The following is a 21,821-nucleotide window of genomic DNA, read 5'->3' as shown; positions in this document are numbered from 1 at the left end:
AAACAAACAATTGAATCATGTACAAACAAACAAACAAACAAAATATTCATGTTTCAATAAGTGGAGTGTTAAGATGGGCAGCACGGCGGCGCAGTGGTTAGCGCATGTGCGGCACAGTTCAAGTCATGGGAACCTCCTGCGTGGGTTCAAATCCAGCTCCAGACTTCCTGTGCGGAGTTTGTATGTTCTCCCCGTGTTTGCGTGGGTTTACTCCGGGCACTCCGGTTTCCTCCCACATTCCAAAAACATGCATTTCAGGTGAATTGGCCGGTCCAAATTGTCCCTAGGTGTGAATGAGCGAGCGAGTTGTCTGTCCCCGTGTGCCCTGCGATTGGCTGGCAACCAGTCCAGGGTGTCCCCTGCCCACTGCCCGATGATTGCTGGGATGGGCTCCAGCACCCCCGCGACCCTACTGAGGATAAGCGGTGCAGCTAATGAGATGAGATGAGATCTTATAAGATATAAGATATTAATGTGCTGCTGTTTGGTGGGCAAAAGTGGAGTTTTACCCCTGTTCTACTTCATTTAAAAAATATTTTAAATCAATTTGGTAAGAAATTTATGGTCGTGAATAATGCATTCAGTGTCGCCTGTCAGGTGCTTTCCCAGCAAAAGTTAGAGAAAACATTTCTAAGGAAAGAAAAACTAAGAGGAGTGGGGTTGCTTAGGAATGAAATTAGACACCACCAGTGTTACAGATTTCAACATCAGACGACTAAAGACACGAACGAAACTAATTGTCAAGGTTAAAACTTAAGATTTTTGGTTTAAAAAAGGTCACATGAATACATAAAACAAATCTGATTAGTTTAGACAGAAATCACATGTTTAAACGAAGCGAAAATGCTGGTCACTAGATAGCGTGCGAGCATAATAAATGAGCAGTAAGAAAAATGAAACTTTGTAACACAAAATTACAATGAGTTAACTGGAAAACCTAGGGAGTGTAGAAGGGAGGCAAGCTTGTGTCCAGACTTCCCGGCTCTAAAGTGAAGGCCATCATGATTAATAGTTGGCAGACCCCAGGAGGATACAATTGTTGCAAGAATACAAAACAGCACCTGGATATAATCTTTTGCTTCCCAAGGTTCTTTTGAGGATAAAATCATACCAAGGCACATTCAAACTATAATCAAGCTATAATTTCCCTTACACTAATAACCACTGGGTAGAGTGAGTAAGAATGAATACGTTTTTTTGACGTAATGCTGATAATGTCTGACTTTTGGGATTATTAACTTTGGCAAATGTGAATCGTGCTTTTGATTAGATCTTCTGCGTGTGCCATTATCCAACTGTGGGTGGGAGTTTGCAGCTGGAAGAGGGACAAGTCCGGCATAAGTGAGTTGTTCAAAACAAATAAGATGAAAAAGAAGAAAAGTGATCGCTGCTGGATGCACGCCCAACAGGATATGACACTTCTTCAGATGGCTTATCAGGCACAAACAAGCTTTTTGCATCACTCGGAGAAGAGTGGGAGAGCTGGTCTTTCCGGTAACCTTAAAAACACAAACCCTGAATCTCAAATGAACCCGTGTTTCAGTCCCTACTTTCAGACTTTCCCCCCAAGAGGTTCTTCAAAACCTTATATCATAATTTTGTGTCGATTTTAAAACAATTCTCCTTGAAACCCTAATTTCAAACCAGAATCCAAGTTTAAAAACCTCATGCCAAGCCTTGAAAGTCAGTTTGAAACTGCATATTAAAACCTTAACCTTTTTTTGAACCCAAGGTAGACTAATTTCTTAAACCGTAATATCAGCTAAATACTGAAAACTGCTATTGTAATGAAAAAAATTGAAACTAGGAATTTGACTTTTTTTGTGATCACTTCAACGCAGTGATGAGATATTGATTTTAAAACAGCCCCTCATTTTAAACCCGTAACCATGTAATAAACCAAAGGTTGCTAACCAACATTGTAGGAAGAATAATATTCAACAACAACAAAAAAATGCATAAATTAATAAAGCATATGTTTGGAGCTGCCAAAAAATAAATACTTAACATAAGTCTTCTGATACTAGTTTGAAATCATGATTGGATACCGTAACCCAGCTTCAAGAATGTAACTATTGATTTGAAACTCTGCAGGAAACCCTAAACCATCATAAAGTCCTAATTTGAAACATCATAACCAATCTTTTTTAAGCTGAGAGACACTTTTGGTTACTGTGTGGCACAAATGACTACCAGTTTGATATGTAATTCTTAATAACAATTTATCATGTTATTACCAGGTTGTAGTTATTAAAAGTTGAGGTAAAATAGGCTCAGTTAACCACTAAAACACCATGCCAATTGGAAATCAAATTTCCTGGAAAATCACAATAACCCATCATTGTTGAGCTATTTTGAGAACCTATCCATGGGCTACTCAGATGTTCTAAGGGGGCCACCTGGTGCTCTTAGGGGTCTACCTGGTGCCCGCTGTAGAGGTAAGATCTTGCGCCCGAGCTCGACCTGAAAATCTGATCAGGCCTAAAATGACAATCATTACGTTTGGGTCATACTGGGCTTCTCTCTCGCTGACTTTTTAATCTTTTATTGTCCACCCGTCATTGCTTTTCTTTTTCTCTCCGCCGTCATCTCTTAAAGTGCCACACGTTCAAAGGATGTACTACTACTGTGGTTTATGGTCCAATTTTCAACTCATCAGTTTTCCCATCAACTCTTTAAAAAAATCTGTCAATTATGTACAAGTGTCAGTTATTGTAAACTCTGCAGACACTTAAATATATAATATATAAATGAATAAAGTATCTATCTATCTATCTATCTATCTATCTATATAAAGGAGGTAAATGTTTCTTGTTTGATTTAGATTAAGGTACAATAGAGGTTATTATTTGTTATCCTAAATCACCTCTCCTTCTCCCAAGTCTTCACACAAAAAAAAAAAAATAAAAAAAAAAAATATATATATATATATATATATATATATATATATATATATGCAATTTTGGGTTTGTTCCAGGCTCAATCCTGCAAATCAAGGTAATTGGTCGGGCTCGGGTTGGGTTTGGCTTTAATATCTGGGTCGGGCGGGCACCACGTTGGACAACCCAGCCTTATAACATGACGTTAAAACCTAATCAATCCCTAGTCTCAATGCAGTGTGAACTGTTGAAATAGTTAGTAATCTTACTAGGTCTTACTGAGGTCTTAGTTGTGCCTTGAATCTTTACTCTGGAAAGCCAAACAGACTAATTAGAAACATTTGTCTGTCTGCAGTCACAATTGCGCTACTTTGGGTTTGAAGTGCTCCTCCTCCCCTCTCAATCTCCCCCTTTTCCCTCCTCCCTCTCTATGTCCCCTCATAAGTACCGATCCCGTGTTGTATCTCCACATGCTGCACACAACGAGCAAGATGGAAAAGTCAGCAATGCTCCTTATCGTCTTCCTGACAGGAACCTCTTGGGCTATCACCGAAGTCCACAACGCTACAGAGACCTCAACCACCACAAACACCAGCTACCAGACCGAGACTTTCAAGACCACCACCTTGGAGCCCACCACAATGGAGACCACTACCTATGGGTGCAACACCAGGAGCACCCCTAATGTGACTCCAGGGTCAAAGTCCACCACGATCAGGGCACCAACGCCGCCTCGCACCACCAAAAGGACCAAAAAGGAGGAAGTAACACAGACGGACAAAATTGAAATGGGTATGACCAATTGCACGTTAACTATGTTGTAAAACCCAAAATTTTGAAGGGACAATGTGTGTTATTTAACCACTAGATGTCTGTATTTTGTTGCGCAACCGAAAACGAGTGCACACTGAAGAATACTCATTACGGAGACTCAAAAGGGACCAAACTGCACTTTTTTTTTCCAATTTTGACCTAATTTAAAATTCCTAACTTGGCTTGAAATGCAAATTTCAAAACATATCCTTTTCAAAACCCTAACCTCGCATTCACACCTCATACGTAATTAACCAACCAATTCAAAACCTAAACATTTACTTTTTTTTTACCCAACATGGATTTAAAACCAAACTATGAAGCAATTGAAACCCTGATAGAAATACCTAAACCTTGTTTTAACCTTAACTTGAAAGATGAAATCTGGTTTGGACTGAGTTCTAAAAAAAAACACACAAAAAAAACATCTAGTTTAAAACCCTAAACCTCAGGTAAAGTGTTTTTAAATCTCGAAATTTGAATCCCAAATCTGCCCTGTGCCTTTAGAATGACAAAAATCCAACTTCAAAACCTTGACATCAACTTAAGTTCTAAATTTGATGCCTCAAACTCTATAGTTTGGAACCGTAACCCTGTTTGACACGAGATACAAATTTAAAAACCCTTATTTATGTCAGAAAGTATTTCATGAAGTATTCTTGTTAAGCAGGGTTATTCATTAGAGCTTTAAAAGCTCTTTATTTCGACTTTATTGTCAGATATGTTAATTCCTCAAAACTTCAAACTTTTCTGTAAAACGGCATATTGAAAGCTGAAACCTGGCTTAAACTAAGTTAAAATAATAACAATGTAAAAAAAACATAGTTTATCGTGACTAAAAACCAACATTTGAAATCTTAACATTGCTTTTATGTCACGGTTGCCATGGTGCCCAATTGGCCCCGCCCGTGTGCGCCAGCTGCGACTCATTAACAGATTGGCGTTCTGTCTTTTTAAGCTCAGTGCACTCTCTCTTAGTTTGTCAGTTCGTCAACGAACTTCTGCCCCGCAAGACGTGGGTTTCGACACAGTCCTGTTCCTGTTGGCATTTCCTGTCCGGTATAGTCCCCGTTTATTTTGTCCTGTTTAATTTCGGTTTCCAGTTTTGTTTTCGTCTGTTTTTGTCCTGTTTATTATTTTCTCCAGTTTTCATTCCTGTATAGTTTCTGCTGTTTATTTTAGATATCCTGATTCGTTAAATATCCTGTCTGTCCCGTCCTGTCCGGTATCGACCCCATCTGTCCGATATCAACTCGGGCAATTGGAATCGACCTCGTCGGTCTCTGGCTTCCTGTCTTTCCACGCCAGACCAGCTGCCTAACGTGCATGACTCTCCATTTCCCGTAAAACAAAAGGCTTGTGTGAGAACGTCACACGATTGGGTCCTGATCCTGTTCTGATTCCTGACACTTTAGTCTTAAATCTGATCCCTTAAACTCTATAATCTGGAACCCGAAACCTGACACCACAGACTGATTTAAAAACCGCAATTAATCCCCAAAACTATATTGTGAAGTGGTCTCACTTAAGGAGGTTATTTATTAAAGCTTTAAAATCTTTGTTTTGGTTTTGTTGCCAGATGTGTTATAAATCCCCCCCCCCCCCAAAAGTTGTCCAACCACAAGAACTAGAAGAACTTTCTCAAACTGGAATCTGTCATGCAAATCGTAAACACAGACCCAATGCTCTTAAATCTCCAAACCAGATGAGTGGTGCATCAGCTTTTCTGATAACCACTCATGTTATTGCTTCAAATTCCCTGCGGGTGGAAGTTTGTCTATTTAGCCCGACTCGGTTGGCTCAGATTATGCGCCAAAATCTTATCTGTGCGTCTTCGTCCTCCTCCTCCTCACGCATTTGAGGATTCAAATGAGTGGGAAAATGGGTTAAGGGGGCCTCTCCAAAACCCGCATAGCAGAACTGCTCCGATTACATCCCACTCATGCTCGATAAGTTTTAACCCCTCGAAGGGGCCGGTAACAGGACTCACTTGTAACAAATACAACAGATGTTACATGTCCTCTGACTTGCAGTCAGTTGTTGTGGAACATATGGTAGCAGGCGTCCTCTCTAGTGAATAATGCAAAAACAAAATACAGATCAGATGTTACCTGTAAGCAAGTGTAAGAACAACACTGTAACTCTACCAAGAGTCAATTTGTCATGCACCAAGTAACAGATTAACAAATACAGTACACTTGTTACTTGTTATTTGCCAATGAATAAGAGTAACAGGAGGCTATTTCTGATAATTGCTTGTGTAGGCGAAAAGTCTCAAACCATCAGGTTGAAGTACTGTAGACAGGACTGAACAAATCAGAATGAAGTGAAATTATTTGGAATAAGTTGAAACTGTTGCATGGAATTTTTGACTATTGGAGGATTAGTTATCAAAAAACATAGATAAAATACTTAAAAAAACTATCTAATAAGTACTGAAAAGTATGAAGCTAGCACTAAAAGGACTAAGAAACATTGATATGACCGAGTGAAAACATTTGTTGGCCTGGAGATGGATGAGCGCCACCAAGCAGTACTTGCCCAAGACACACCACTGGAAATGGTGCCCCTACAACCCTACTCTTTGTTTCTTATTAGCGCAAAGGACACTCACTTTGCTCTGCATTCCTAAAATAGCACCTTAGCTATGTAGCTTGATAGTTAGCTATAAAGATAGACCATTAAACTACTCAAGGGAGCTAGATAATTAGCTAAACAAGTAAAAAGTCACTTAAATAACCAGGGAGGAAACTAAAAAAGCCTAGTAAGAAAGAAGGACAAAATTAGCTTGATAACTTGCAAAAAATACAAAATATTAAAGAGCACACAAAACAAGTAAAAAGTTAGCTAGATAGCTTGCTAAAAAGGTAGGTAGATAGTTAGCTACAAAGCTAAAACGGTACTCAGATAGCTAAAAAAACAACAGCAAAAAAATGAACATATTTTGCTCGTCCGCTTTATAGAACCCTTAAATTAGAATTTAGTTTGTTGTATTTCCTGTAAAATAAATCCATAAAAAGATGAATAAATAAATGTGTTTAATTAATACACTAATGCAATCTCATTGTGTTCTCTAATTTTATTGTCTAAAAATACTTATCAATACTTGAATAGATTTTTTTTTGTCCAAGAAGCCCGTGAACTGGATTTTTTTTTTTTACTATCTCAAATAACAACTTATCATGTAATTACTATGTTGTTACTATGTTATAACCATGTTAACCATTAAAAATAGGGTTGAATAGACTCAGTCAACCCAATTAAAAAAAAAAAAAAAAATCACAATAACCCAGCACTGGTTATCTATTTTAGGAACAGGTCCATGGGCACCTCAACTGCCCTCATTGGGCACCCTGGTGCCTGCGGGAACCAGATCGGAGTCCGCTGTTTCAAAACATAAAACTCACCTGTTGTTACTGAAATTTGTATTTATTCTGGTTTATCTTCAGGTTGTCCTCCCCTGGGTCTGGAGTCCCTGAAGGTGGACGATACCCAACTGCAGTCATCGTCCTTCCAGATGTTTGGTGTAGGTCCGCACAGAGGCAGGCTTAACATCCAGGTTGGATCTCTTTTCTGTACTGTATATTATCCTGTTTTTAACACCCTGTATGGTGGACACGTAGATCTAAAATTGGATAGGAAATACAAGTGACTAAATGCTAACAGATAGCATCTTCTGTAACCTCTCATTTATCGCGTTTAATGGGGACCAGTATCTCGCCGCAACCTGCAAAAATACTTAAACTAGAACCCCCCATTTTTTAACATACACCCTGACGGTCTTCACCTGCAGCAACTGCGGATAATGTATTGCAACCGCATGGGTGCTGTTCATTTTAGGCGGAAAGAACAGAAAAAAAGATGTTCCACACATGGCTCAAATTTGCCCTCTCAGCTCCTGCTCTCAGCAATATGTGACTGGGGTCAATGGATCTTGGCCTAAACAGTATAGTTTATTATAGGTGGCCCAACCGCCCCCAGTAAATGTGCTCTCCCCTGCTCTTAGCGATAATGCACCAGGGATAATGGATCACGGCCACAACCGTGCATTTCACACCTGGCAAAAGTGCCTTGTGCCAGCCTCAGCTATATGCGATCTGGGATAATGGATCACAGCTGCAGAAATGCAGTTCACTTTTTGGTGAACAGAATGGCAAAACAGAGCTGCCCGTCTGATAAAATTGCGCTCTGCCAGCCCCCTCCCTTGGAGATAGTGGATCGCAGAATATTTTCTAAACCGCAATGTACTTAAGCCGCAGTAACAAGGGATTACAGTATACGTGGATCTTGTTGAATTCATGAGTTAAAAGTTCCACTTATGTTATTATACTTGACAGTTATGTATACACGTCAAAGGTTTAAATGATGTGTGCATACTCGTAAAAGAAGAAGCAGGAATGGATCAATACATGCTTGTAATGACCAAAACGGAGACAGAACCCACTTGCGCTACACCTTTCTCTCAGTTTTATTGGGAAGAAAGCTGGTCGAGGGAAGCAGGTCGCTCTGAACTGGGACTTCCGTGGCGAGCGATGGCGGTGTCGGGAACGGAAAAAAACGGGTCACTAGAGCAAAAAACGTGGTTGGGATCAGCAACGAGTCGAAATCCAGGGGAGGAGAGTAGACGTGGTCAGGATCAAAAACCGTGTCGAAGCCGGGGAACAGACGGGAGAAAAATCAGGAGTGAGTCAGTGTCGAAAAAGCTTGCCTAGAGTAAACTGAGGTTCACAGACGGACTGACAACAGGTGACAGAAAGACGTGGGTTTAACTAGTGACAGGGAGCCAATCAGAGTCCGAGGCCGTTGCCGCTAAAGGAGCAGACACAGGTGCATCACATCGGTAATCATGACATGCTAAACTCAGGCCAAATCCTAAGACCAATTGACAGCCCGCAAACTGGGTCCGTAAAATATATAATGGCTTATTGTGATGTTCTAAGAAATATAATAAGTAACTTGCATTATGTTTTTGGTTGACTGAGTCAATTCTAATAATTAAAATCTGGTAATAACATACTGATAAAATGCTATTTTCTTAATGCATATCGAACTTGTAGCCCTGATAATTAACAAAAAGTAGTTTTGCATTTTGAAGACACTTTATTTTTCCATTTCTTTTAACGCAGCTACTGTCAAAATTGCATTTGATGGGATAGTAAAGTATCCTCTTAGATCCCATAATTTCTGAAAATTAGTCTTCTCTCCCTGAGCTAAAACCTAAACATTCCTGGTGCCCTGTTGTCGGGTACATTTCCATACGCCACATGTGTCACGGTTGCCATGGCGCCCAATTGGCCTCGCCCGTGTGGCACCAGCTGCGGCTCATTGACAGATTGGCTTTCCGGCTTTTTAAGCTCAGTGCTCTGATTTTTCCTTTGTCAGTCCGTCAACGAACCTCTGCCCCGCAAGACGTGGGTTCTGACTCGGTCCTGTTTTCCTGTTGGTATTTCCTGTCCGGTATTGTTCCCGTTTATTTTGTCCTGTTAAATATCGGTTTCCAGTCTCGTTCCGTCTATTTTTATCCTGTTTTTAATTCCCTCCAGTTTTCGTTACCGTCTTGTTTGTCCTGTTTATTTCGATATCCTGTTTTATTATCAATCTTGTCTGTCCCGTCCTGTCCTGTATCGACCCCATCTGTCCGATATCTGCTCGGGCAATTGGAATCGATCTCGTCGGTCTCTAGCTTCCGGTCTGTCCACGCCAGAACCGCTGCCTTACGTGCATGACTGCCCATTTCCCGTAAAATAAAAGGTATATGTGAGAACGTCACGCATTTGGGTCCTGATCCTGTTCCTGACAACATGCTTACATTTTTATTCTTATTTTATTACTAGATACAGCATAGCTGTACATTTTTCCGTACACTGCAGTAGTTAATAGACCCACTTTTTATGACCTACCATAATTTAATGCCGAGCTTAGAAGAATTTGAATGTTATGCAATTCAATTGAGGTCACAGTGCTCTCAAGGCCCCACTGTATTTATGTTGGAAAAGGAAAAAAATGGGGGCGTTTAGGGAAAAAAATAAAGAAAACAGCCAACACAATGCAGCTCGGCAAGATTAATACCACGAAACGGTGTATCTCTTATGAAACGGTTCTGGCAGTCTGAAAGCAATTAAGTGTCACTCTCCGGAGCCAACAAGTCTGTGGTTCTTTCCCCATTGCTGACCAAGCATTTCCTCTCGCGTGTGATGGTATTTCCAGTCGGGCATCGAGGACGACGACCTATACGACGGGGCCTGGTGTGCTGATTTCAAGGACCAGGAGCAGTGGCTGGAGGTGGACGCCCTGCATTTGACTCGATTCACTGGAGTGATCCTGCAAGGCCGCAACACCATCTGGAGGTCAGGTAGCAGCAGCAGCTGCAAAGTTGTGCCAGGAATTTGGCGGGATTCTCCATGTTTGGGATGCTGAACAAGCTTTTTTTTGCAGACGAGACTGGGTCACGAGTTACAAAGTGCAGCTGAGTAATGACTCCATAGCCTGGAAGAGTAGCATGAATGGAACCCACGAAGCGGTAAGAAGAAACCCTTACCAAGCCCCAATACTTATGAATCATGAAGACCCAACATAAAGAACATAAAAAAACCTTGGTAAAAAATCCAGGTTTTCATTGCATTTTTAAAATAACTTAGGCCGGTCTCTAAACACAACCTTGTAAATACTCATCCTGAGAGTCTTTTATTAAATGTTTCTCTTTAAATACTTTATTACACGTTTACGTTGTAGTGCCATGTCTAATCTTGCTGCGTACAATGTTTCATTGTGTTTCACTCAATGGCAATTAGGACAATTCAATTCAATATTTTGAAACTCCTTTTTTGAAAACCTTACTTCGAGACCTTCATACTTCTAATCTTTGCTTTAAAATTATATCACGGAATGTTCAGTATTTCCTTAGGTTAAAACTCTATTTTAGGATTGGGCAAACTTTTTGAGTTTCGGGAGACATTGGGTTAAAAAAATTGGCAAAGAGGCCTGGCTAGAAGGAAAAAAAACATTTGACATATGTATTTGATGTTCTCATTCTATGATAATCTCTATTTTGACCCTCGGCAGTACATAAGGAGTGATATTATTTGTGATTGCAACATCCTTTGCTGTCTGGTAATCCTGGAAGGGGGATACCACATGTGCGGTCCCTTCTCAAGGTTTATTCATTTTCCTCATGTTGAGGTTTTTTGAGTTTTTCCTTGCCCTCATGTTGGTTCCAGATCAGGGGATGGTGTAATAATAGTCTGAAAAAATAGTCTGTGTAATAACCTGTGAAGCCCTTTGAGACTCTTTGTGATTAAGGGCTATATAAATAAAAATGACTTGACTAGATAATGTAGACCTATCCATCTATCTATGAATACGTACATACAAACATCTACTTGTATATGTTACATTTTATTTTAGATTTCTTAATAAAAAAATTAATTTCTTTAAAATTGTGAGGGTAGGATGGAACGGGAGAACGACAGACGGGTCGGTGCAGGGTCTGTCAAGTCAAGTCACATTTATTTATATTGCCCTTAATCACAAAAATGTCTCAAAGGACTGCACAGGATTACAATTACACAATTACCTGATCTTATGCCGTCATTCGGACCCTGTACCGGTCCGTCGTGGTGAAGAGGGAGCTGAGCTGAAAGGCAAAGCTCTCGATTTACCAGTTGATTTATGTTCCCACCCTCACCTATTTCACGAACTTTAGGTTGTGATGGAAAGAACACAATCCCGGATACAAGTGGCTGAAATGAATTTCCTCCGGAGGGTGTCTGGGTTCTCCCTTAGAGATTAGGAGAGAAGCTCAGTCATCCGGGAGGGACTCTGTGTAGAGCCACTGCTCCTCCGCATTGAGAGGAGCCAGTTGAGGTGGCTCGGGCTTCTGATAAGGATGCCTCCTAGACGCCTCCCTCGGGAGGTGTTCTGGGTATGTCCCACCGTCCGGGGGACGACCCAGGACACGCTGGAGAGACTAAGTCTCTAGGCTGGCCTGGGAACGCCTCAGGATCCCGTCGGATGAGCTGGAGGAGGTGGCTGGGGATAGGGCCCCGACCCCGGATAAGCAGAAGATAATGGATGGATGGATGGTTTTAAAAGACTAGCAAAGTGATATACAAGATCCCTGTTTGAAAACACTACATTTTGAAAGTAAGCATTGAAAAACTTAAAATTCAATATGCAAATATTATTTGATAATCGTGACAATGATGCAAACAGTGCATAATAGTCAAAATAACAAACAACAGTGAGGAATTAAAGTCAAAACAATGAATAACCCTGGCATCCTATAACAGGATATTAAAAACAGAAACAAGCAGAATAAACTGCTAGCTAAGAAGTTTTTTCTTGCGTGAAATATGAAAAACAGCTTGATGAATATAATACATGACAGAAAAAAGCAAGTACAGAAAAATGTAGCCAGTTATTTGAGCGTTGGCTTTACGCACAGTAGACATTAAGGACCCCGGGACAAGATTAGCTCCTGAGGTAATCCCCATTCCAGGATGACCAGGCTGCAAAGGATGTTGCATTAACAAACAATACAATTAAAAATAAAATATATAGCTAATTGAAGTATAATCAAATCAAAAGGATGGCCAGGTTGCAATGAATTAGCATTAACAAACAATACACAGATAATGTCAACGTGAAATATAGGTCACTCATAAGCTGTAGAATATGTGTAGAATATATCTCTATAAGTGTGTTTTAAGCTTAGATTTAAACAGTTCCACTGATGTTGCTGATCGAATCTCAGAAGCAGCACAGCTCTGGGGCCTGAATGGAGAACGTTTTCGAACCTGCGGATTTCTTCTTGGCTCTTGGGATCACTAGTAGACCAGAGCAAAGTCTGTCTCATATTTAGAACATTCAGAAGAACCTCCCTGAACTAATCAAAACCGAAAGCCCGTCATTAATGTTCGACTTTCCACTCCGTTCAGATTTTCGAAGGCAACAGTGATGGCGAAAGTCCTGTTCTGGCTTTGCTGCCTGTTCCCATCGTGGCCCGTTATATCCGCATAAACCCGCAGAGTTGGTACCCCGATGGAGGCATCTGCCTGAGAGCCGAAATTCTCGGATGTCGAGTGCATGGTATGCACGTGCAAGAAAACAACCCCCAGACATGAAAGGTGAAACTATGTGTAGGAAATCTGAAATCGTACCTTGCAGAACCAAAGGACGAGGAAAATGGGGGCAGACCAAAAGACAAGCTGGATTTCCGACACCACAACTACCAGGAGATGAGAAAAGTGAATGCTCTCGGCGAGTTCCTGTGATATCACCTTGAGAAAACTTCTAACTTTCCTCCTTGCCTTGAAGCTGATGAGGTCCGTGGTGGAAGAGTGTCCTGACATCACCCGCGTTTACACTATTGGGAAAAGCTACATGGGTCTCAAGCTCTACGTCATGGAGATCTCTGATAACCCCGGGAAACATGAACTCGGTGAGGATGATCTGAAACTAGTAAATTAGTAAAGTATGAATGAATGGTCTGCAAGTCAATGAAGACCTCCCAAAGCGCTTTACAACATGCTTCACACTTACCTATTCACACACACACTCACACACCAATAGAGAGTCAGCCATGCAAGGTGCCTACCTGCTTATTGGGGGCATTAGGGATTCAGTGTCTTGCCCAAGGACACTTCGACACATAACACGGAGGAGCCGGGAATTGAACCTGCGACCTCTACATCCCAAGACGAGCGCTTTACTTCCAATGCCGCCTTAAAGTAGTGTCCCAGAATACAGCGACACCACCTTACAATGGTTTTACTTCACGTTGTGGGATACGTTGGTTCTTTGGCCCCGCTTTACAGCATTTACTCCACTGTATGACATCAATAAGGAATTATTTCGCGTGCCCATAAACTTTTGGTTTGAACTTTGAGTTTATATCAGTTACCGGTAATCATTAAAGGTACATTGTGTCATATTTACCACTAGATGGCACTGTATTTGTCATGATTACTGATGCAAGGCACCTGTGCCCACTCCTTTGGCTCCCAGTCACTTTTTAAACCCCCCCATCTTTCTGTCACCGGTTGTCAGTCCATCTGCGAACCGCAGCTAACGCTAGGCAAGCTTTTCGACACTGACACTCTCCTGTTCTGATTCCCGGCTCCGACCCCTTTTCTGATCTCGACCGCGATTTTTGCTCCCCCGTCCTGGCTACTGATCTGTTTTGTCTGCTCTCGACACTGCCATTGCTCGCCACGGAAATACCACTTCCGCGTCTGAGCAACCTGCTCCCGCGACCAGCGATCTACGGATCGTCTGTACTATCCGTTCCCTTGTTCCCAATAAAAATAAGAGAAACGCACGCAAGTGGGTCCTGTCTCCGGTCTTAACAGTATTGTCTAATGCGGACGAAGACCAGCCAAATGAGCACGGCGTAGCAGCAAGATGCCAGACAAAAATAGCGGTGTATACTAGGTACGGATTTCGCTATGTAAAACATCGACACATTTCGTGGCCTATGAATATTCATAAAAAATTAACATTGGTATTATAGTTAATGTATTTTTGCCTATTATTCAAATAAATGTTTACTGAATGAAGTTTTTTTTGTACTATTAGGAAGCACTAAATATTACAAACTGTCCCTTTAGCTTATTCACAGCCAGCCCGATTACAGTAGAACCCCATGGATACTGTGGCTTCACATTACTTTTTCACTTTATGTTGTGGGAGAAGACATTTTTTCAGCCCACTCGTTACAGCTAATTCATTTGAAGTGCCCCAAAAATTTTAACTTTGCGGTGTTGGTGAGTCTATAGAGTTCTGTCTCTAAGATGCCTGTCTGATATTGGTCGATGTCATATAAAATGCCACTCTGATATTGGTTTGTGTCACATCCTTATGAAAATGCAGATATGCTATTGGCCTAATTACCTCCCACAATGCCTTTCTCTTCTGTCAGTTCAGAGTCTTGTGTGCTTTGCAAACACTTTTGTAGTACGTGATATAATAATGTATTTTTTGCTTAGTCACATGGCCATAATGAATCAATGATCGGGATTAAAATTAAAATTAAGGAAATCTAAGGATATGACAAATCTCCCAAATGGGAGTTTTAAAATCAGTTTTGTTTTTAATCTACTGACTTCCCCCTATTTGCATCCACCTGTGATTCTACTTGACCAGCTCAAGTCATGTCACATCAAAGGTAAATAATATATAAATGTTCCTTTATAATCTGTTTTAATCCCACACACGTATATAAAATATGAATAGTACTTACAGCATACTATTTTGTAATTTCATTAATTATATCTGGATTACCGGGGGTCTGTACTGCATGTACGCATTACCATAGGTTTCTATCCCCCGCTATACAGTAATTTTAGTTTGTGATCCCCACCTCACAATGGATTAATGTCGTATCGCGGGGTTCTACTAAACATCAAAAATCCACTGGTTTCAACATTTAAAACACACCTAAACAGTATTTTTTTTTTTCAAAATCAGGCGAGCCGGAGTTCCGCTACGTGGCCAACATGCACGGAAACGAGGTCCTGGGTCGGGAACTGGTTCTCAACCTGATGCAGTACTTGTGCCGCGAGTACAAACGGGGCAACCAGCGCGTGGTCCGTCTGGTCACCCAAACCCGCATTCACCTTTTTCCCTCTATGAACCCGGACGGGTATGAAGTGGCCTACAATAAGGTATGTCGTCCCAGCCGCCGGCCACATTTTCAAAATTGGCACGGATTTCAGCCATCGGTGTTCCTCAGGGCTCCGAGCTGGCCGGCTGGGGTGAGGGTCGGTACACTTTTGAAGGGATCGACCTGAATCACAACTTTCCAGATCTGAACACCATCCTGTGGGACGCCCAGGAGATGGCCGAAGACCCATCCAAAGTGCCCAACCACTACGTTCCCATTCCGGAGTACTACACCAAAGAAGACGCTTTGGTATAGAACACACACAACAATTATGGAATCAGGGGTGTCAAACATATGACCAGCAGCCCGCAAACTGATTTATTCTGGCTCGCGAGACAATACTAAGAAAAGAAGCACAAGATAAAAGTCAGCCGCATCGTGTAAAACAATGACTTGTGTCGCTCGACTGCAACATTTGTTACTAAACTACGCTTTTTATCCCTATTACAGTGGAACCTCAGTTTTCGAACGCCTCTCAGTTCGAACAAATCAGTTCTCGACCAAAAAATTTGAGAAATTCTTGCTTCGCTTTTCGTTCAAAAAATCGGAGTTCGAACGCTGGTATGCTAGGGTGCGATGCTGAGCGGCGTACGGGTGTAGATTGCCCCCACCCCTCGTGAAGAACTGTTATGACGTGCGTGCGCACTTCTTTTCGCTTTCGCTTTTAATATCGGTGAACGGAGTGTTTTAGCCCCTAATTATGCCTCCGAAGAAGGTCGGTGCAAGCGGCAAAGTTGCTACAGGTGAAAAAAGAAGAGTAGTGCGTACAACTATTGCATTTAAAAAAGAAGTTATAGCAAAATGAAGGTGTGCGAGTTTCCCTTCTTTCGAGGGAATAGAGCATGGCTTCTGCAGACCACCATAAAGGTAAGAAATCCTATTCCTAATTCTTTTCTTTATCCTTTAACCGCTCACCACTTTTTGTGAAGACCCGGGTGCTAAATGACGTGTAAACGACCTGATTTTTAAATTTGTACACGTTCATGTTAGCGTAATCTTCCGTACGGAAGATTACGCTAACGCGAACGTACGATCAGCCTGGGTTAGCTTCATATTTACGTTCATGGTAAACATTCAGGGTGTTGGAACGGATTAAAACGATTTTACATTACTTTGAATGGGAAAAATGATTTTCGGTGATCGAACAAATCGGTTTTCGAACAGGGTTCTGGAACGGATTATGGTCGAGAACCGAGGTTCCACTGTAATTGGAAATTATCGGTTGGCAGCGATAAAAGATACCGAATTAAGAATTGGCATCTGCGTGTCTTTACAGAAGTTTAGAATAATTCATACGAAATCTAACAGCGAAGTTCCCAAATTCAGGCAAGCTTTTTTGTTATAATGATTGAATCTTTTCTTCCGGCGCCGTCACGAATGGCAGCCACTCCAGCAGCTCCCGTGTTTTTTTCGATTGTTCTCGATTGTTCTCAGCTCAGGGATGCTGCTGGAAATGTGAATTTCCCTTCGGGGATGAACAAAGTATCTATCTATCTATCTATCTATCTAAATCATTAAATCAATCATTTGAATTATTTGCACTTAGTTTTTTGTATCATTTTTGTCATAAACCGAACGGAATCAGGACCCAAATGCGTGAGTTTTTTCGCACAATCTTCTATTTTACGGGAAATGTGGAGTCATGCACGTTAGGCAGCGGTCTGGCATGGAAAGACAGGAAGCCAGAGACCGACGAGATCGATACCAATTGTTCGACCAGATATCGGACAGATGGGGTCGATACCGGACAGGACACGACAGACAGGATTGATATTAAAACAGTATATCGAAAATAACCAGGGCAAACTTCACGGGAACGAAAACTGAAGAGCCTCAGAAAAATCCCCAACCCTACAGCTAAGGCACGCTTTTTACGCAGTTGATTTACTAACCTGGCCCCCTTGATAGTGGTTTGTCTTCCGTGTGGCAGTAGATCTAAAATGAGTTCGACACCCCTGAATAGAATGCAATTTTAGTGTTTGAATCCTGGTGGCAAAGGAATAAAGCAGTGCTTCTCAAATAGTGAGGTGCGTTTCTTTTTCAACTGTCCGAGAATAAAGTGCACCCCACTACACTAGGAGGCAGCGGCACTCTAACTTAGAGGGGCACAAGAGGTTTTCCTCTTCCTAGGTGGTGCAAGATAGAAAATAATTGAGAAGCTCTGGACTAAAGACACCCCTAAAAATCACTCTTGGTTAAGGACCAAAAAAACCTGATTATATCCATGGCACAGCAATTTTTAGAGGGACCACCCAAACCACCATAAACAGAGGACCTAAAACTCCGATAACCTCAATGCAATCTGCTTGTGTTGCCCAGGTGGCCCCGGAAACTCGTGCCGTTATCAGCTGGATGCAGGACATCCCGTTCGTGCTTGGCGGCAACCTGCACGGAGGAGAGCTGGTGGTGACATACCCGTATGACGGCACCAAAGATTGGGCCCCTAAAGCCAACACGCCCACCCCGGATAACGCCTTCTTTCGCTGGCTGGCCACTGTATACGCCTCTACCAACCTGGCCATGGCCAATCCGGAGCGCCGTCTGTGCCACACGGATGACTTCCAGGCGTATAATAATATCATCAACGGGGGAGCGTGGCACCACGTACCCGGAAGTGAGTCGCCGAATTGGGTCGCAAATTCTGCTTTAATCATGTCCAAGGCCCTCTGGGAAATGTTTTCTTACTTCTTACTTCTCAGGCATGAACGATTTCAGCTACCTACACACCAATTGCTTTGAGCTTACGATGGAGCTTTCCTGTGACAAATTCCCTCACGCCAGCGAACTTCCCATCGAGTGGGAAAACAACAAGGAGTCCCTTCTTCTCTTCATGGAGCAGGTAGATTTTCCTTACAGGGGGTGTACAAAATTTGGAACTTCTTTATTCGCTGCCGCCATCTGCAGGCTCACGTCACCATTGCAGCCTCAGTCAGCAAGTATGTGTAATTCATAGACTAGCTTGAATAAACTCTTTTTTTTTTTATCTTTCTTTGGGTTTGGATTAATGTTTGGACTGTACTTGAAGAAGGTCTCTTCTCACTTTCACCATTTTCATGCTACACTAACATTTCTTTGCCACTGCATCCAGCTGCTTTTAATTTACTTTTAGCAGAACTGTTCGGGGCAGAACATTGGGTAGGGGGACGGGGACATGGTGGAATGGTAAAGTGTCATGCTCATCCCAGGTTTTTTTTTTCCTTTTCTAATTGTTAGTGGAGCATAGAAATGGTGGAAGTAAGAATAGGGTCCAAACACCAACCCAAAGCCACCGAATATGCCGAAAAAAAAAGAGTTAATTGGAGCACATCTAAAAATGCTCATATTTGCACCCAGATCAAGGATGAGATGACTATGGTTGCAATGATGACACAAACCAGACGATGGCAGCAAGGAGGGAAAAACTTATAAATTCCATACAGCTCCTTTAAAATGCAAACCAACCAAAACAAAAACTACCCTATTGAGTACCCCTGTCAGTTATACCCATTATAAGTGCGCCGTTTGAGGTGTCCTTTAAAATGTAAATGTTGAATAGTTTCTCTATCATGTTAACCAATGGCCCTAAGAGTTCAAAATACACCTATGCTATATTATCCACCGCGCTATCATCTTTTACTTACTTTTAGCAAAGCTGTTCAGTGTGGAAAACATTAAGTAGGAGGAATGGGGGTGGATAGTGCTAGAGAGTGAAATGCTGATCCCCGCAGATTTCTTTATTGTTTCAATTTGTTAGTATTGCATGAAAATGGTGAAAGTAAGAAAAGGCCCGATTCAAGTCGTCCAAATGCCATCTGAAACCCCAAAAAAGAAGAAAAAGAAAAGTTTATTCGAGCGCATCTAAGAAATGCACGCACTTGGACGCTTATTATGAACAAGCTGATTGAGGCTGCAATGGTGACACAAGCGAGGAGATGGCGACAGTGGATAAAAAACTTCGAAAGCTCTTTTAGATTAAAAAAAACAATTTGTGAACAAATTAAATGGTAAATGGTCTGGATTTATAGTGCTTTTCAAGTCAATGAAGACCTCCCAAAGCACTTTACAATGTGCTTCACACTTACCCATTCACACTCACACACCAATAGGAAGTCAGCCATGCAAGGGGCCTACCTGCTTATTGGGGGCATTAGAGATTCAGTGTCTTGCCCAAGGACACTTCGACATATAACACGGTGGAGCCGGGAATCGAACCTGCGACCTCTACCTCCTGAAATACAGTACTCCTGCCTGTGCAAACTATACTGATTTTAATTTAAACCACCACCTCAAACACGTTTCGCTCTGGAAAATATCACAATACCCCGTTCCACCTCCCTTTTATCTGTTTTTGATGATGTATCAAGCATATTTACAAGATCACGTCTATGTATATATCCATACAAATATGAAAAATGCTCCGTCAGGTTCATCGAGGCTTGAAAGGGGTGGTTCGAGACAAGGAGAGCAAGAAAGGAATCGAGGACGCCATCATCAGGGTGGAAGACCACGAGCATGACATCCGATCAGGTATGTTAGCAAAATTAGCAACTGCCTCAAAGGCGACCTCACAAAAACCTTTTGGATCCCCCCTGCAGCCCCAGACGGGGACTACTGGCGCCTGCTGAATCCGGGCGACTACAAAGTGACAGCGTGGGCACAAGGTTACCTACCGGCCGTGCGGCACTGCCACGTGGGCATGGAGCCCCATGCAACCATCTGCGACTTCAACCTAACTCAGACGCCGATCCAACGCCTCAAGGAGATCCGCGCCAGGGGAGGCAAGATCCCGCAAGATCTGCAATTGCGCTTGCGACAATTGCGCCTTCGAAAACTGCGCGCGAGCACCAAGGTTATCAACCAAAGGCGAGAGGGTCAAAGGATGCAACGAGAGCAAGCTCGGAGGGCTTAGAGCCTTAGAGAGTCCTCCACTACCTTACGAGGTCTCTGGATTTAACGCAGGACATGCACGGTCGCTTCGTCTCACTGTCACAACATTTAGAGAGGGACGATCCTGTACAAATAAACGTATAATTACTGTATTTTCCATACTATAAGGCGCACCTCTCAAAAATGGTCTATTGCAGGGCTCTCTGACCTTTTCCAAACCGAGACCTACTTTTGGTTGATAATCAGCACAAAGAGAATTCAGTTTTATATGAATTTCTAAAATAACTTATGTTTATACTATGTTGTAACTATGTTATTACTATATTAATACCAGGTTAGTTATTGGAAGTAGGGTTAAATAGACTCAATCAACTACTTAAAAAGTATTCATTGTACTACTAGAAAACCACAATGATCCACCACTAGTGAGCTATTATCAGAAAAAGTTTGCGGGCACCCTTGTGCCCGCAGGCACCACTTTGGAGACCCCAGGTCTATTCTATATTTTTCATACATAAAGTGCACTGGACTATATGGGGCATGGAATTAAAACTACTACAGTAAGTGATACTGTATTCAATCTTGCACACTTACTCATTATTGATCAGTCAACGCCGAGAAAAGTCACATCACATTGTATGAAACAGGAATCGAACCCGGGTTGCGGTGGGAAAATGCAAAAACGATGAGACCACTAGCAATAAATTACATGCAAAAAAGGCAGTAAGTATTATTTCATTATCACATTATTTTTACTCACAGTGCCAGAAACGAAAGTTAAAGAATGGAGAAAACAGACATCCTGAAAGATGTGAATAAATGTAAAAAAGAATGACGAGGGAAACAAATCTTTGGTGTATCTGATGAGTCAGACTTTATTTATATCAGACTTAATTTAAATCTTTTAGGCCGAAATTTCTGGTTTCTCCAGTCTCTAACATTCATTTTTGGTACTGTAAAAATAGCGTGATTATGAGATAAAATTGAAAGCCTTTTTGTATGTCATTTGTAACAGTTGATGTTTACTAGTTAGGAGTCGGCGAGCTCACTGCCACAACCTGTTGCATACATACATCCATCTATTATCTGCACCGCTTATCCTCAGTAGGGTCGAGGAGCTATGGAGCCCATCCCAGCTATCTTCGGGCAGTGGGCAGGGGACACCCTGAACTGGTTGCCAGCCAGTCGGGGCACATAGGGACAGACAATTTGCTCGCTCATTCACACCTAGGGACAATTTGGACTGGCCAATTAACCTAATATGCATATTTTTGGAATGTGGGAGGAAAAAGGAGTGCCCGGAGGAAACCCACGCAAGCACGGGGAGAACATGCAAACTCCGTACAGGAGGTTCAATCTCATGACCTCAGAACTGTGCCAACGGTCTGCCCTGTATCACATTTTTTGGGGGGAAAATGGAGCTGCTTAAATGTGAAAAGTGAACATGCATCCAGTGAAGTCGTGACGATTTTGTACTTGAATTTCCCTTTTTCAATAAATATCAGCTGGTCTGATGTAAAGTTTTTCCAAGTTCTGACAATAGCACCACGGTGTCTGAAATACTAAAAATAAATGCCCCCTATATTGTGTCTGAGTGGATT

At 41.9% G+C, this 21,821-nt stretch overlaps 1 protein-coding gene across 1 annotated transcript; it reads left to right on the top strand.

Moving 5' to 3' along the window:
- The first annotated feature begins 3,317 nt into the window (after positions 1 to 3,317).
- Positions 3,318 to 21,809, top strand: cpxm1a (carboxypeptidase X (M14 family), member 1a). The gene is made up of 13 exons (XM_088355234.1): positions 3,318 to 3,671; positions 7,142 to 7,251; positions 9,900 to 10,039; positions 10,128 to 10,212; positions 12,629 to 12,779; positions 12,858 to 12,937; positions 13,008 to 13,131; positions 15,159 to 15,355; positions 15,424 to 15,603; positions 17,674 to 17,968; positions 18,054 to 18,193; positions 19,758 to 19,860; positions 19,929 to 21,809. The coding sequence occupies exons 1-13, from the start codon at positions 3,350 to 3,352 to the stop codon at positions 20,240 to 20,242; spliced, it is 2,241 nt and encodes a 746-aa protein (XP_088211360.1). The 5' UTR covers positions 3,318 to 3,349; the 3' UTR covers positions 20,243 to 21,809.
- Positions 21,810 to 21,821: the final 12 nt, after the last annotated feature.

The sequence above is a fragment of the Urocampus carinirostris genome, chromosome 15 (genome assembly GCF_059441175.1).
Source record: "Urocampus carinirostris isolate Australia breed hairy pipefish chromosome 15, RoL_Ucar_1.0, whole genome shotgun sequence".
Taxonomy (NCBI): Eukaryota; Metazoa; Chordata; class Actinopteri; order Syngnathiformes; family Syngnathidae; genus Urocampus; species Urocampus carinirostris.
This window is presented reverse-complemented; position numbering and strand designations above follow the sequence as displayed.